The 14,698-nt window shown below is 39.6% G+C and overlaps 1 protein-coding gene across 4 annotated transcripts; it reads right to left on the reverse strand.

Annotated features, from left to right (window-relative positions):
• Positions 1 to 828: 828 nt before the first annotated feature.
• Positions 829 to 14,370, reverse strand: LOC104837960 (solute carrier family 35 member E2-like). Of its 4 annotated transcripts, XM_010577445.1 has the most exons (11): positions 12,988 to 13,626; positions 11,573 to 11,684; positions 10,328 to 10,569; positions 7,890 to 8,415; positions 7,024 to 7,159; positions 5,797 to 5,924; positions 4,757 to 4,877; positions 4,358 to 4,411; positions 3,640 to 3,712; positions 2,800 to 2,945; positions 829 to 1,614 (listed from the first exon to the last, which is right to left on the reverse strand). In XM_010577445.1, the coding sequence occupies exons 4-11, from the start codon at positions 8,212 to 8,214 to the stop codon at positions 1,368 to 1,370; spliced, it is 1,230 nt and encodes a 409-aa protein (XP_010575747.1). In that variant the 5' UTR covers positions 8,215 to 8,415; positions 10,328 to 10,569; positions 11,573 to 11,684; positions 12,988 to 13,626; the 3' UTR covers positions 829 to 1,367. The 4 variants fall into 4 exon arrangements, with proteins under 4 accessions (XP_010575747.1, XP_010575750.1, XP_010575749.1 ...); XM_010577448.1 differs by lacking the exons at positions 10,328 to 10,569; positions 11,573 to 11,684; positions 12,988 to 13,626 and adding an exon at positions 14,337 to 14,370 and having other exon boundaries at positions 1,153 to 1,614; XM_010577447.1 differs by lacking the exons at positions 10,328 to 10,569; positions 11,573 to 11,684 and having other exon boundaries at positions 1,153 to 1,614; positions 13,064 to 13,626.
• Positions 14,371 to 14,698: the final 328 nt, after the last annotated feature.

Here is a 14,698-nt window from a genome sequence, read left to right on the forward strand (position 1 = left end):
CGTAAGCATGAGCTTAAATTTTGCAGGAACTCCACTGGTAACTTCCCATTAGAAATTATTTTTACCACAAAAGACCACTTTATCCATGCTTCTAATGCCATGCTACAATCTTTCAGAAGAGTGGCAATTATTAAAAAACAGTTCACTTTAATTGTTAATTTAATTTTGTTACCAAAAAGTCCATTTGAATGTTTTGGTAGCTACATGTGCTTTTTTGCACTAATACTTAAGAATTTTTTTAAAGGAAAGTTTACTTTTAATCTTTGATCTACCACAAAACAGATTTTTTTTTTTTTTTTTAAGAAAACTTAAGAGCAGTAGAAATAAAGATTAGCCTCAGTTTATGGTTAACATTCCTCCCTTTAGTGACCTCTCTTCCATCTGTCACAGATACCTCTGAGATTGTTTACATAATCAGAAACGATAGAAATACTTTGCACATAGGTCAGAATTATAACCCTGAGTTTCTAAAAGGTGGTATTTTGTTGCACTCTTAGAAATAATACCAAAAAAATCGATTTATTCCCTCATAACAGAAATACATAATAAAATGCAAGAAATTAAAATATTAAAATGGTTTCTTATAGAAATATAGAGATCCTGCTTCCTTTACCACCAAAAGTTTTCAGTGTTTTTTACCTCTAAGCAACTGCAAATATTTAATTCAACAGTCCATTTATACAGTGTATGTATATGTGTGTACACTTGCATTTCAATATTGTCAATACACAACCAGGATGCGATATTTCTATGTTAAATTTTAGTAGAAAAATCACTTTTCATTCCTAGCCTTATAGTCAGAAATAGCAGCTCATCACTGCTTTGGGGCATGGACTCATTTCCACAGTTTGCTTCAACTAAACATACACCAGAGTAAGTCATTTGTTTCATTCCTTCTTCCAGGTCTACAATGCACACAAATGATGGAGGATGTGGGCAGCGTAGAGCACCAAACAACTAGGAATTTCAGTTATGCACCAATTTCATTCCACTGCAAGCAAGCAGAATCCAGTGATGGGTCCATGTTTTCACATTATTTTGATGGGTAGGGAGAAAGAAATCATTTTCCCCCAAGACACTGAAGTTGTCTCTCTAATATAGAGGCTTGTGTGTTATTTGCAGTCAAGGAAAGACAATAAACCCCAAGTTTACCACATTACATGACACTAGGTCCTCTGTTTGGTATATCAGTTTCTCAGTAAATCAAAGCTTATTGGATTCTTCCCATTGTTTTCTCTCTGCTTCAAGTCCCAGGCTTGACCTGCCATGAACTCAAAGGACCAAATCAGCATCAACAGTTGAAGAAATAACCACTTTCAGGAAGAGTTCCTTTGAGCTACACTAGGTTGGAAGAATAAATGGCCGTATTAATCATATGGTTCCAGATCCTTGGAAATGAGTGGCTCAGTATCTTCAGTTGTACTTTGTGCGGATTGCGGGGCTGCAACTGCCAGGCTGTGTATAGCCTCTTGCTGATGCTGCTTTGCCTTGTTATATAGTAGAACTCCAATTGTCACTAGAACAGTCCCAATGGCCGAGAGGCTTGTGATTTTGTTACCAAACACAATAATACTTAGCCAGATTGACAGCGCATGCTTCACAGTACTAGCAACACTGGAAAGGAATATAAAAATTAAAGCCAAAGAAAGCTTTCTCATATCCCACACACAACTACGCTTTAATGCAGTGGGACCTCTCTGTTTTGCTTGCTTTTTTAAACTCTACTTTTCCTCATGAAGCTAATACCAATACCAAAATGCTTGTATATCAGCACTCGTATCTTTACACTCATCTTAATTTTAGAGCTAGTACGAGTAATTCATCGCAGGTTTTTGTTTTCATTGCTTTTAAGTATGCAGTACAGCGATAGCAATTCATTTCTAGCTAACACAGACATCCAGAAAATTCTAACAGAACACTAGCAGCATAACTACCGTTTGCAAGTATGCTGCTACTATTCAGGTAATATAGCACTACAACTTGAAAAGAATCAATAACTAAATCATACCAATAACATTATAGGAATTAAGAAATTTTGTATACATGTAAAGGTGAATATATATGCTTTTACATCCTCTTAAGTAGAGAAGACTAACAACTTCAGAGTAAGCGTGTGTGTAACAGTAAATTGTCACAAGACTGTAGCAGGGGCACCTGAAAGTATAAGACAGCAGAAGCCTTCGGAGTTCAGGACCAGGATTACCCCACAGGCCCTAGGGCTATTCACACAAATGACCAATTATTGAATCAGAATTGTGCAACAGCCTAACAAAGCTGCCAATAACCAACAATGTAAGTGGAAGCTGCGTTTAGAGAACACATCAAATTCAACAAATACAACTTGACATGCTGGTGTCATGCTTCAGAAGAAAGGAATACAGAGCTGATTGCTCATATTCTGTACTGCACCACAATGTATATAAGTATTGCCCTATCACTGAAGCAAATGGCAGCTTAAACATTGGATCTAGAGGTTCAGTGAATCTGTTCAGTCTCATTAACTAGCTTTAAGGAACAGCTGTTAAACCTGAATACAACACACCTGCTAGCAAATGTGAGCACCTGTTCCATAAGCTCAACAGCATGGGTCAAATGCTGCTCTCCTCACACAGTGAGGGAGCAAACCACCAAGTTTTGGTGATACGGATGTGAAAAGTTTTCTTCTTAATTTGAAGCATTTATGCATTTACATTATTTATTTCTTTGCACAACACCTTTACTGCCTAGTTCTTAAGCAAAAATACTAGGTAAGAAAAGAAAAATAAAACAAGTGTTCTTGACATGAAAATACAGTTTTACCTGAAAGTCACAGGAGAAATTTTTCCCATCAAGGCATAGGCTGTAACACTTTGTAGGTGGAACAAGACTCCATCTATTAAGAGAAGTATGACAACATCTTGGTTGTAGCTGAAGCTCCTCCCACTTTTCCCAATCACAGGCACATCCTAAAGAACAAAAAAAGGAGGACTTTAAGAGTTTAGTTTATAAGCAAATCTAAAAGTGATTTTCCACCCAACTCGTTATTATTATAAGCAGGTAAGTTTTACATTTAAACTTCAGCAAAACAAAACCTAAAGCATACAGGATGTTTAGAATATATTAGAAAAACAGCTCTCATCTGACTGACCTTTCCAGTGTCAGTCTGCCTGTGAGATATTTTCTTTTTTGAACACTGATGCATAGCAATGAAATGTCAGAATATGAAGGATACATATTTAACCTGATACACTATACTTACTTCAGCTCAATTTTGCTTTCAGCGAGTTAATACTCCTGTACACCATGTGAATATTGGCAGAAAGTCAAGAAATATTTAAGATTTGGTTTTCAAGTCTTTATCTAAAACTTTAAATGCACTTAGACAAAATTATGATTTGATCTCAAAAATCCTGAAATAATCTCAGGCTTTCTGGGTCACTTGTCAACTCATGTCTATATTAGATTATTTCTTTGAAAAATTTATCTTTTTTACACCCTCCCTTCCGCCCCAATCTCTTGCACACATAAGATGAAACGCATTTCAGGGTGATTTTTAAAAAAATGGGAAGAATTAAAAGTAAAAATTAATCTTAATCTTAGTTGCACATTGTCCTCAGGTCAAAAAGAAAACATAAATCCATGTTAGTGAATTCAAATTACCATGAAAAATATCCATGCTGGAATAAGCATAACCACTGCAGCAGCACTTGTGTAGAACTGAAGCTCTGGGGCTCTACAAAGGAGAAAAAACAATGGTTAAAATTATTAAAAGCTTTCTCTTTCTTAGAGCTGAAGAAAGCTGCATCATTACTGTATTTACAGACACCAAAAAAGTAATAAAAGCCATCTACCAAGCTTTGGGGACAACAAATTCAGCAATCTCTTGCAAAGAAAGTGTTTTGCTTTTTGTGTTGGCTGAGATGGACCAAAGATAAGAGGCACATCTTCTGAAGACCAAAGCTAGCATTTTATCTTGTGGTAAAATACATACATATAGTTATAGGTATATTTTACCACGAGATTTTACTCCTGGCTCGTGTTTCATAGTTAAAATATTGAGCGAGTTCTTAAGTTCATTTCTGCATGCCTACCAACGTTAAGGTATGTTTTATGATTGCAGAATAAGGACTTATTTCTCTAAAAGATAACTCATTTTGTGTGTGCGGACAGTTTTAGCCGATTATGAGACTCTGACCTACCACAGTGGGATCTGAGCATAGAGGAGTTTTCTTTTCCTGATAAAATGATTTAAGTTAAAGCTGTCACAGTGTGAGGAAAAAAAAAATAAATCTTGGTGCAATATAATTATAAATACATGGTTTCTTTACACAGCCCAAATTCCATCTATAATCAAACCTGAAATATTTTTAATACTTACGAAAATCTGTATTTATCTCCACTGAGTAGTTTTTTGGAAAAGACATTTTGCAAACTGGAAAAAAAACCAACACCATTTATCTGTGTTTTAGTTAAGACAAATAAATCAATCCACAAGACAGACAGTTGTTTCCCTTAGATGGGTAAGTACGTTTTCTACACATTATGCAACTATAGAAAGGAGTTCGGTCTAACTCCTTTAGACTAACAGAGTTATACTATTTTTTAATCTCATTAATGCTAACAGATAAGATAGAGGAACTGTATCTTCTGTTAAAAATACAAGTTAAATACCAACATTTAAACATTGGTATAAAACAACCACAAGCAACAATTTTCTTCGATCTACCAATAAACAAAATTCCTTTATTCCACATACACAACTATCATTATGCCTTACCAGTCCATGATATTAGTAGATAAAGCTGCTGAGAAACCTAGAATGTTGAAACTGATTTCAGTAGCTGTACAGAGAGCTAGCCCACCCATAACAGGAATCAGAGAGAGATTAACCAGCAATCCTGCAAATGAAAAGAAAAATTTAAATCTTGAGTTTAATTACTGTACTTGCAATTACATGTCCCAGATACTATATTTTTTTTTAAAGTTCAAATTCCACCTTAACTTCTTTAGTTGAAAGCAAGAGCAACTTATTTGACTGGATTTTAAAGTACAGAGGTTCTAAAGTGAGATCTCAGACAATAGCAGGGTGTGCTTGAAAATGTGGATGTATACTCACTGATAAAACTATCTCCCTTGGAGAAAGAAAACGGACCGATGACTGTCTTCATTTCATCTTTTTCACCAAATGACAGAAGAAAATTATACTCTCCCTGTTTACTCTGTGATTGAATTACTCTTCTTCCTCTGGCTTATTTCAGCCTTTTCCCATTTTCCATCACAAAGCAATCTATACATGGATTCTGCATTACTCCTATGACTTATAGCTGGTAACTAGCAAAATCTCTTCAAGCAAGTAGCGTGCAATTGCAAGTGGAATCACAAGGAAATTATATTGTGGACTGGGAGAAATCATATTGTAAGCCAGTTGGTTGGTGGTGGGGTTTTTTTTAATCATAGAGTGAACAGAGTGATGAAATTCAAGAATTTTAAATTCTGAGAAGCAAGCTGTCCTTACAAGAAGGAACACACTGAACTTCAGTTATTTAAGGCTGCAGTAATATTTTCTTGACAGAAAAATAACTTCAGAGCAACCCTGCCCTTACACAGCTGCATTAAAATAAATCCTTTTTTACTTATGTATACACTCTACTTATAGTGTTCCAACAGAATAATTCTTCCAGCTGCATTTACTGTACTTCAGCGGAATTTCCTTGTCCATGGCCAACTAAGCAACAGTATTATTTAAAAAATAAAATAAAAAAAAAAAAAAAAAAAAAAAAAAAAAAAAAAATCACATTTCAATAGTCAAGTACTCACCAGTGTATTCCCCTAATATCATCCGAGACATGATAACAGTAAAAATAGGTGCAGAGCTTTTAACGGTTTCTGCAAATGAAACTGCCACATTTTTCAAGCTGACAAGACCCAAGACTACTGTTGCAAATCTGTAGTAGAACAACACATGAAATTAAGCAGAAAATAAAATAATGCTTAAAAAAGAACTGCATTATAATTTCTCCAGGCTTATAAATTTGAGCTGCAGTAACTAAGAATATAGACAGGCGTAGCTGGCAGTCAAATTATTGAATCATAGTAGCTTGACTGAACCGCAGTAACCGATCAGCTGCACACCTTTACTCCTCAGTACGTGCGAGGTGAAACGCGTCAGGTCTATTTCTTTCCACTTTGGCTTAAACATTATTATTTATTTAGCACAAATGAAGGCACCCTTGGGCAATTGTCCAATTTCTACAGATGTGCCATGGACTTTCAGAAAACATCAAAGTTCACTTTTTAATGCACTCTAACCAAACTTCAGATGACAGTGTTTTAAACTAAAGTTTTCAATAGGTTCAGCTGAAAAAGTTAGCAAAATTCTGCTGATAAACAGTAATTCACCAAGGAAATATTATAATTTGCAGTTATCCATCTTTAGCGTAAATTAGGTACACTACATATTTACCATACTTTAAACCATTAAATTAAACAACAGGGCGGCACAGTTATTACGATAAAGCTTCTCTGAATTAATCTGAAACCTATTATCCTTTATCAGTTTTGCAGCACAGCGGAAACAAAATCATATATTCTTATTCCCTCCAAGACCACAAACTGATACTATCCCAGCACACAGCAAATATTTACTTTTTTAAAAGATAAATGTTAATAGCCTGTATCACTTTTGAGGCACATTGCTGGAAAAGGTAAGGGAACAAAGCAACATCATAATAAAAACTAATACGCTAAACAAACACCAGCCTCAAAAGAGAACAGGAAGAGAGTAAATGGAAAGAGAAGTGTGTTCTGAAAGAAGCTAAATGTGATGGGAAGCCAAAAAACTGACAGCTGGAAAAAGGAACGTAGCATTTCGCAACAGGAACTAAAAATAAAGTTATCCTGTGATTTTTGGGGGGCAAAAGGTGAATACTCCAAACACCTTCCAATCAAGAATGAAAAGGAAGAGAGCCATGAAAATACAGTTTCCGTTCAGAAGAATGCAACAAAGCAACCAGACGGATCTCTAGGAAATATTTAACTATTTACCTCATTAATCCAACAAACAGCATTATCATGATGAAATTGGGTGGATAAGAGATGCGTGTTTTGTGTTGATACAAGCAGCATGGAACAAACATTTTTATGCAGCCAATGAAGGTGGTTGAAAGCATTTGAACAGCACCTAAAGAAAGATGAGAGGAAAAAATAAAATAAAATCAGAAGATGATGGGAACATGACGAATCAAGCAATAAGAAATTTTCTTAGACAAACTTATGTGTAGTACTATTAACTGTTAAGAAGCATGGCAACTGCTGTCTTGATTTTATAAATTCTCAGAGAAGCCCTTTCCTTCTACCAGCAAGGTAACAGAATAAAACAAAGGTGGCATACACCTTAAAAATCTGGTTCACAGATTAAGTGCCCTTTGTTACCCCCTTAAAAAAAAAAAAGAAATAAGCAGCCCATTGGATAATAGAGATCACACAAAGGCAACTTTTGCACATGTGCAGACAATCAAAATCTTAACAGCACTAGAGACTATCAACAACTGACTGAAGATTTTGGGTTTTTTAAAAAAACAAAAACAAAAAAAACCCACACTACCCTCCAACACAGAAAACAAAAAATAACATTTTTATTTCCACCTCTTAGTTCTCAAACACCATCTTACAGCTCCTCTATGAGCAAAGTTTCATACCATCTTTCAGCGAGTGGAGGAAAAGACAGTCAGAAGCCCCTTTACAGGCCAGGATCACAATTCAACTTCCCAGCCCCAAGATCCACCCCCACACCTCCTAACTAGGCCTCTCTCACTTCAGTCAAACAATTTTGTCCCTCAGCTTTATATAGGAGGATCTGGTATTGTCAAATATCTTACTGGAATTAAAGCGTAAAAGAAAGGTAGGGTTACCTAGCATGCTGGGCTCTCCTTCCAGTAATGAAAGAATATATTTGTTAAGAAAAAGAGTGCAAAAGCTGAAGAAAAACCACAAAGTGAGGTAGATGAGAGCATGAGAATTCCAGATGCCCAAGTCCGACTCAATGACCGTAGTCTCCGTGATAGTTATTTTCAGAACATTCTCCTCTGGTACACTATCACTCCTAGCAATTACGAATTTTTCACTCCTGTTAGCAAAGAGCGAACCGAAATGAAATAGTGATTTTCCCTTTGGCTTTTCTTCAAGCGGGGGAGGATTAGGTTCCTCCGGTGTCTGAGCACTTGTCATAGTCGACATGCTGGCATTAAGAAATTAGTATTTGTCCTTAATACAAACCAACATTGACTTAGCACAGAACAGCACGCTGACAAAACAAAAATATGTCATTAGTCTTTCATCTCCTGTGGCCTGAAAAAGTATGCTTGGTCCTCGGAATAACATCTTGCAGAAAAATAAACTTCACATGCTTCTTCATGTGGTCTATTCCATTTTTTCTGCCTAAGAATGAAAAAAAAGAGAAAGAAGGAAAAAAGTATGTAGCTCTGAACGTAATGACATTTTAAATCCCTAACGCATCAAAGATACCACATTTCACCTGCAGTTTATCAAAGATAAAAAGACTTCCGTAGCTTGTCTTTCAGACTGGATTTTGTACTCCTAATATCATGATACCAAGATCAAGCACTAAGGGGGATTTTTTTATTCTAAAATAGCACGCACACACACAAAAGACTTCATGTGTTTTTAAGTTCTTTCTCCTCTAAAGCATGTCAACACAGCCTTCTCAATTATAATTAACTCCTCTTCAAGATTCTACAGTTTCTTTGATCTCAGTCTAAGGTCTTCTTATAACCATTCAACAGAAAAATCTTCACAACTGAGAAAATCTGGGCAGGAGCCCATACCCTTAGTACTAATTAACCTGTTATCAACTCAAGTCAAATTGAGCAATCCATAATCAAGGACTGTAACTTCCAGTAATCATGAACACAGTTATCCTGGTAGGTATGAGACCTAGGTGAACAGAGTAGGAAAATACGCCCAAGAGCTTTCCAAACAAACTTGTTCTCTATTCAATTACTTGTAAATAATGCAGCATTACTTATTTTGCCATGCAGTACTATTATAGCTTGCAATTCAGTATTAGTGCTGGCAATAATTCTTAAAGCCTTTTTAAAAGATCTGACTGAAAAATGCATTAAATCATTTGCAACTAGAGCTTCCTCCTTTTACAAATCACATGAAATGTGGCAAGTTAGAGTAGAAGAGTACAGAGGGCAACAAAAACACACCATGACCTTTATTCTTCTCAAGTCACGTAATGTTAGTTAGTTAGTCAAAACACTAACAGATTCAAAGTCTGTATTAGGAAGGAAAGAAATTGCACCTGAGCAGCTTATCTGCAACATTAAAACACGTATGAGATTTATCACTTTCTATTTTGCAGTCTGTATTTTATAAGCAAAAGAACATAGGATGAATCGGGTAAGAATGAAATGACAGACATGACCTCTTTTGCTCCTCAACAAACAAATACTAGGGGAAATTACATTTGAAATACTTTTTTCCAGAAGCACATTTGCTGGATAGCCAAGACAGCAGACCTTATACAGTTAAAAAGTAATTCTTGTGTGGGAAGTTAATCACCGGACATCTTGGAAAAGCTGTCCAAAACAAGATCATAATACTACAGTGCATCAAACAATGGCAGCACGAGAAATAATCAATGGCAAGCAAAACCACAAGAGTTGTAACAAGAGCTACTGCACCTGCCCCGATTTTGTTAGCATGTGAACAGGCGAATAGGATACACTATTTTCTTCATACCTTTTTAATGTCCAATATGGCATCTCAAAATAAATCATATAGAGGTACGAAAGAGTTAACTATATCATGTCAGTCTCAATATCCTAAACAGCAGCTACTTTACACTGAAATTTTCCATTCCTCATGTTCTCTATTTCTGTTATTACAACTATGCACAGAGGCTTTCTATCCCTATCCCCTTCTCTCTTTCCATTTTACCAGGAAATCACGCTAGCAGCACACCGAGGTACAAGATCCTCTGACACACTCACGTTAAACCATATACTTGTCTTAACCCAGTTTAAGACAAAATTTTGAAGGAAGATACGCATTCTTTAAGAGAATTTGTTAAGAAAAATGGATTCTTGATGACTCCTCCTTTTTCAGGTCTTAAAAAAAAATACCCCTCTACATTCAAAATGGTGAGTTATCACAACTTTGTTAATACTTCTTCTGTTTATATTATTCAATTAAAAACAAAAGCAATTAAACACAAAACTCCTACCCTCAGCAGCACTGCAATATCATATTTGATATCACTGATTGCACACAGCAGGAAGCAGAACAGCAAATAAGAACAAAACTACTCCCCTAAATTACTGACCTGCTGTCTTAAATCAACTGGGAAGCCTAAAATGGGCTGAAAGAGTTCTCCATCTGGAACTAATTCAGTCTTCTTCCCTTAAGACCAACCAGCAGCTGATGTTTACCAATAGATGAAAACGTGGCAGTGGTTAGTAGACCGTTTCTCTTGGATTACACACAAACATTCAATCTTTCAGCTCAAAAGAACAAACAGCATGCAGTGCACTTTACACTCTTCCTTCTATCTGCTCCAACTTTTAACTACGTTAGCAATAAAAATGTTGTATTAAAGGTGGAAAAAATACACAGGATAGGCTTTGAGTATCAGACAAATTCTGACTTACAAGAAGTAGCTAATTACCAATTCAACAACTCGCCAATTTCTTAAGCTTTAAGACATCATATTCATAAGACTACCTGCATTCAAGCTCCTTTTCCCTTTCTACTCAGAGCAGTTCAAAATTTAATCAGAAATACATGCAATTCCAACTTAAAACAGAAGCAGAGAAAAACCTTTTCTCAGAAGACTTAAGAGTGAAGAAAATAAAGACATTATCTGCTTGTGCTTTTAAGCACCTAGTTTTAACAAAAAACTATTACTCTCCCCTCAGTTTTTAACAGAGCAGTCATACTTGGTTCGATTACTAAATTGCTTATGCTATTTTCTGTTGTGTGCAAGTGGCCTTCATGGGAATAAACATTGTTTTGCTGCCAGCCAGCCTGCATGAATATATAGAAATGACAGCTGTCTGTACAGTGCTTTTGTAGAAATGGTGTCACAGTTTTAACAACATTTTGAATTAGCACCAGCTCACAGCTTCTGAAATAAATAGCACCCCCTTTTCTCACTCCAACTACAACAAATATATTTGTGGACACGTGATAGATCAAACCAGGGGAACTACTCCCCCCTCCAATTTTAAGGCTGCAGGGAAAAAGGTCACTCTTAATCCAGACCAGGACTAGTACACATCATCTACTCTTAATCCACACACATCATCTACACTTAATTGACACCAGTACAGTTTAACCTCATCACTGTAAGAGCAGTATGTCTACAGGGATCATTTTCTACAGTCCCAGAAGAAAACAAACACCAAATTTTGCAAAAAAATAAAATGCAGAAGCAACACTAGTTAACAAGGACACGCACACCATGTTTTTGCATTAGTTGTTTCATATGAAATGTTTTCCAAAGAAACTATAGTATTCTACACTTAAGTCAAATGCATAAAAGAGAAAAAAAAAAAACCATGAAACTGACCTTATGTAAAGTTTTACAGCAGTAGTTTTCTAACACAATTTAAAAGGGAGCAAAATCAGTTTTCCTTCTCTGGTGAAGGGGAGGCCTATGTCACATCCCCCTTCCTCCAAAACTGCAAAGACGCAAGGGGTGAAGCAGCTGGTAAAAATACAGTTGCAAGGGCTGGTCAACTTTACAACAGGGCCCTGTCACACTCTCCACACCTGGCCTTCACTGAGGTGTTCTGCCATAGGGCTACAGATTAGATAAGTGCAACCAGCTGAGCTGTCTTCATCCAACCCTAACACCACCTAGTCATCTTCTTGAAAAGTAAGCATAAAGTGAGAAAATGAAAGAGTCTTTCAGAGCCATATTTGATAAAAAAAACAAAAGGCAAGAGATAAAACCAACTTGGGTATTAAATAGTTTCAGTGAGATTATCACTGACACACATCAAAATTCCTTTTAATAGTATTCACTTAAACTTTCTTTTCATGAGAAACTGCAGGTTTAACCCTAATTTTTTAAAAATTGTCAAAAATAAGAAAGCCAACAATATAGCCAGAGTTCAAGATAACCAGAGTCCATCTTTAAAACTGAAAGAATAAAATTATTTAAAGATAACACATACAGCAACAAGAGACAAAGCAGTCACCTGAAAGAGGACATATAGCATCTTTTAAAAATTACATGTATTCTACCAAGACATGGTTTATCGTGAAAATAAAGCATAGCATTTCCAGCACTACAGATTCTGTGTTTTTTAACTATCTATTGCAACCCTGGTTATGCACAGAGTCCTTCACGATTCTTTCACAGAGCACACTAAATATTTTTTACGATTGAAATATATCCATTGGCGAGCATCTGTTAGGTACTCTAACAAATTTAATACAAAATTCTTTTATGACGTAGCTCACCTCAAAACCAATACCTTATGGTCAGAAGCTCTAACTATTTCTTAAATCACCAAGCAGATTCTGACAATCAGCACTACATGTATGACACATGTTTCTCACTGCATTCATTTGCCTAAGACTAGAAGTGCTCTGGACTTTGGAATGACCACCATCTAACAGTGAAGATTAAAAGCCATTGCTACCCTTTTTCTGACTACTTGTTAGTGCCTATATATAAAGACAGATACTTTCGTTTGACAAAATCCACAAAGAACTCTATAAAGCCACCTTTACACCTCGCACAAAAATATAAAAGCTCAAGAAATGTTGCAAGTGTTAGAGAAACTAAGGTTAATCTGATTGTGAAAAAAAACAGAAGCTTGGTGTGCGTATTTCTTAATCTACTATTATGCAACACAGGTCACCCAAATGCTGCTTCCAACACAATGAATGCACGGAATTCAGCATCCCAAGTAATTATTAACACCGTTTCACTAAATGATAATGAGAGCTTCCAAGATGTTTGTAAGCACTGACCGTAAATACAATTGCAAAACTATTAACATCTCCCATACAGAGGGGAAGATGCTAACGGAGTGAAATAGCTTAGTACTTTCTTGCACTTCAGGTGCATTTCTCGTCACCCAGTCCTAAAACCTTCCCTCCTCGCATTCAGAACCAGCCACCACGCAGGCACACGTTTTTGGATGCAGCAGCAGCAGCATCTCGGAGCTGACGGAGCATCCCAAACACGGGAGGAGCGGCAGGAGCCCTGCCTTCCCCATCGAGACCGAGAGACCTGCGAGGGAGCGATGCTGTACCACGTCCTTTCCGAGCCGGCTCAAGGAGTTTTCAGAGAGCACCAGCGTCGCAGCAAGAGGTAGCACCGACCACCTCCCTCCTCAGAGCATGCCGCAGCTGAACCAGCACCTTTCAGACAACGGCCTTCGGATCTTCCTCTACATCAGGACCGCCGCAGCCCTACCGCTGCTTTCTCCCCTCCCGCCGACAGCACCCCGAGGCCGGTCTGCGCATCACGGCCAGCACCCGGGGCCGGGGGGGGGGGTTGCTTCCCGGCTTCCCACTGACAAAGCCGAGAGGCTCTCCCGCTCAAACCGGGCTTCGGTCCTCAAGGCACCGGCCACCTCCCACCCCCGGAGGGGAGCAGCCGACCGGGGCCGCCCCCGCTCTCACCTGCCCCGCCGCGCCGCCGCCGCCTCGGGCAGGGGAAGGCGGACCCAGCCGCGCACCGCCTCCGCCCGGAGGGGATGGAGGGAAGGGGTGGGTTGGATGGACAGAATGCCGTCCACGGGAACCAGCTCTGCTCCGGCAACGGACACCCCCGGGGGGGGATAAAGCTCCGGGAACGGAGCTGCCTCCGCGGAGAAGGGCGCGGGGCCTGCGCCCCTTTGTCACGGTTGCCGTTTGTTTCCCCGTCACCGCGGGGCGGGCAACGGGAGGCCATTTTACGAAAAGGAAGGGGACGTAAAAACCAACCAACCACAACAAAAACGCCACAAAAAAATTGGGGGAAAAAACAAAGGAAGAGGGGGTCGCAGCAGCCGATCACACCCTCCCCCCAGAGCCCCGCCAGGCCTTTCACGGGAGGCCGGTCCCTCGGGGGGAGGGAACCGTCGCAGCGCCTGACACGGTCCGAGGAGACCAGCGGTCGCTCGGCAACACCGGCGGGGCAAGGGGGAACCCCCCGAGGCTGAGGAGAAGGCGCAGGCCCCAGTGAGGAAGGGGGGGGGACGGGAGGGAGGGAACGAACGCCGCTTCCCGCCCGGGACGGGGAAGTGACGTCCCGTCCCCCTCAGCCTGCCCCGGAAGTGCGGGCGCTGCCCGGAACCCTCGCGCGACCGTTGTAGCCATGTAGGTACCGTTACCGAAGGGGGACGGTACCGGAGCGGCCATGGAGGAGGAGGAGGGCGGCGGCGACAGGTAACGGCGAGAAGGCCGCAGCGAGAGGGAGGGAGGGAGGGAAGGAGGCCAGGCGGAACCAAGCGTTGAGCGGGGGGGACGGCTCTCCTCGCTCCCCCGCCTCCTTACCAGGGTGGGGGGCGGGGGGGGGGGAGGGGCCTCGGCCGCCACCCCCCCCCCCCCCCGCACCCACCTCTGGTTGGTACGGCCCAGTGCGGCGGCGCGGGGCCTCGCTCCGGCCGGGAGCGGAGCGGGGGGAGGCCGGTGTCGGTGTGTCCGTCCGTCCCCCCGCTCCCCCTTCCCTTCTTTCTCTCCCCCTCCAGCGCCG

The sequence above is a fragment of the Haliaeetus leucocephalus genome, unplaced genomic scaffold, assembly GCF_000737465.1.
Source record: "Haliaeetus leucocephalus isolate CR32 unplaced genomic scaffold, Haliaeetus_leucocephalus-4.0 Scaffold556, whole genome shotgun sequence".
NCBI lineage: Eukaryota > Metazoa > Chordata > Aves > Accipitriformes > Accipitridae > Haliaeetus > Haliaeetus leucocephalus.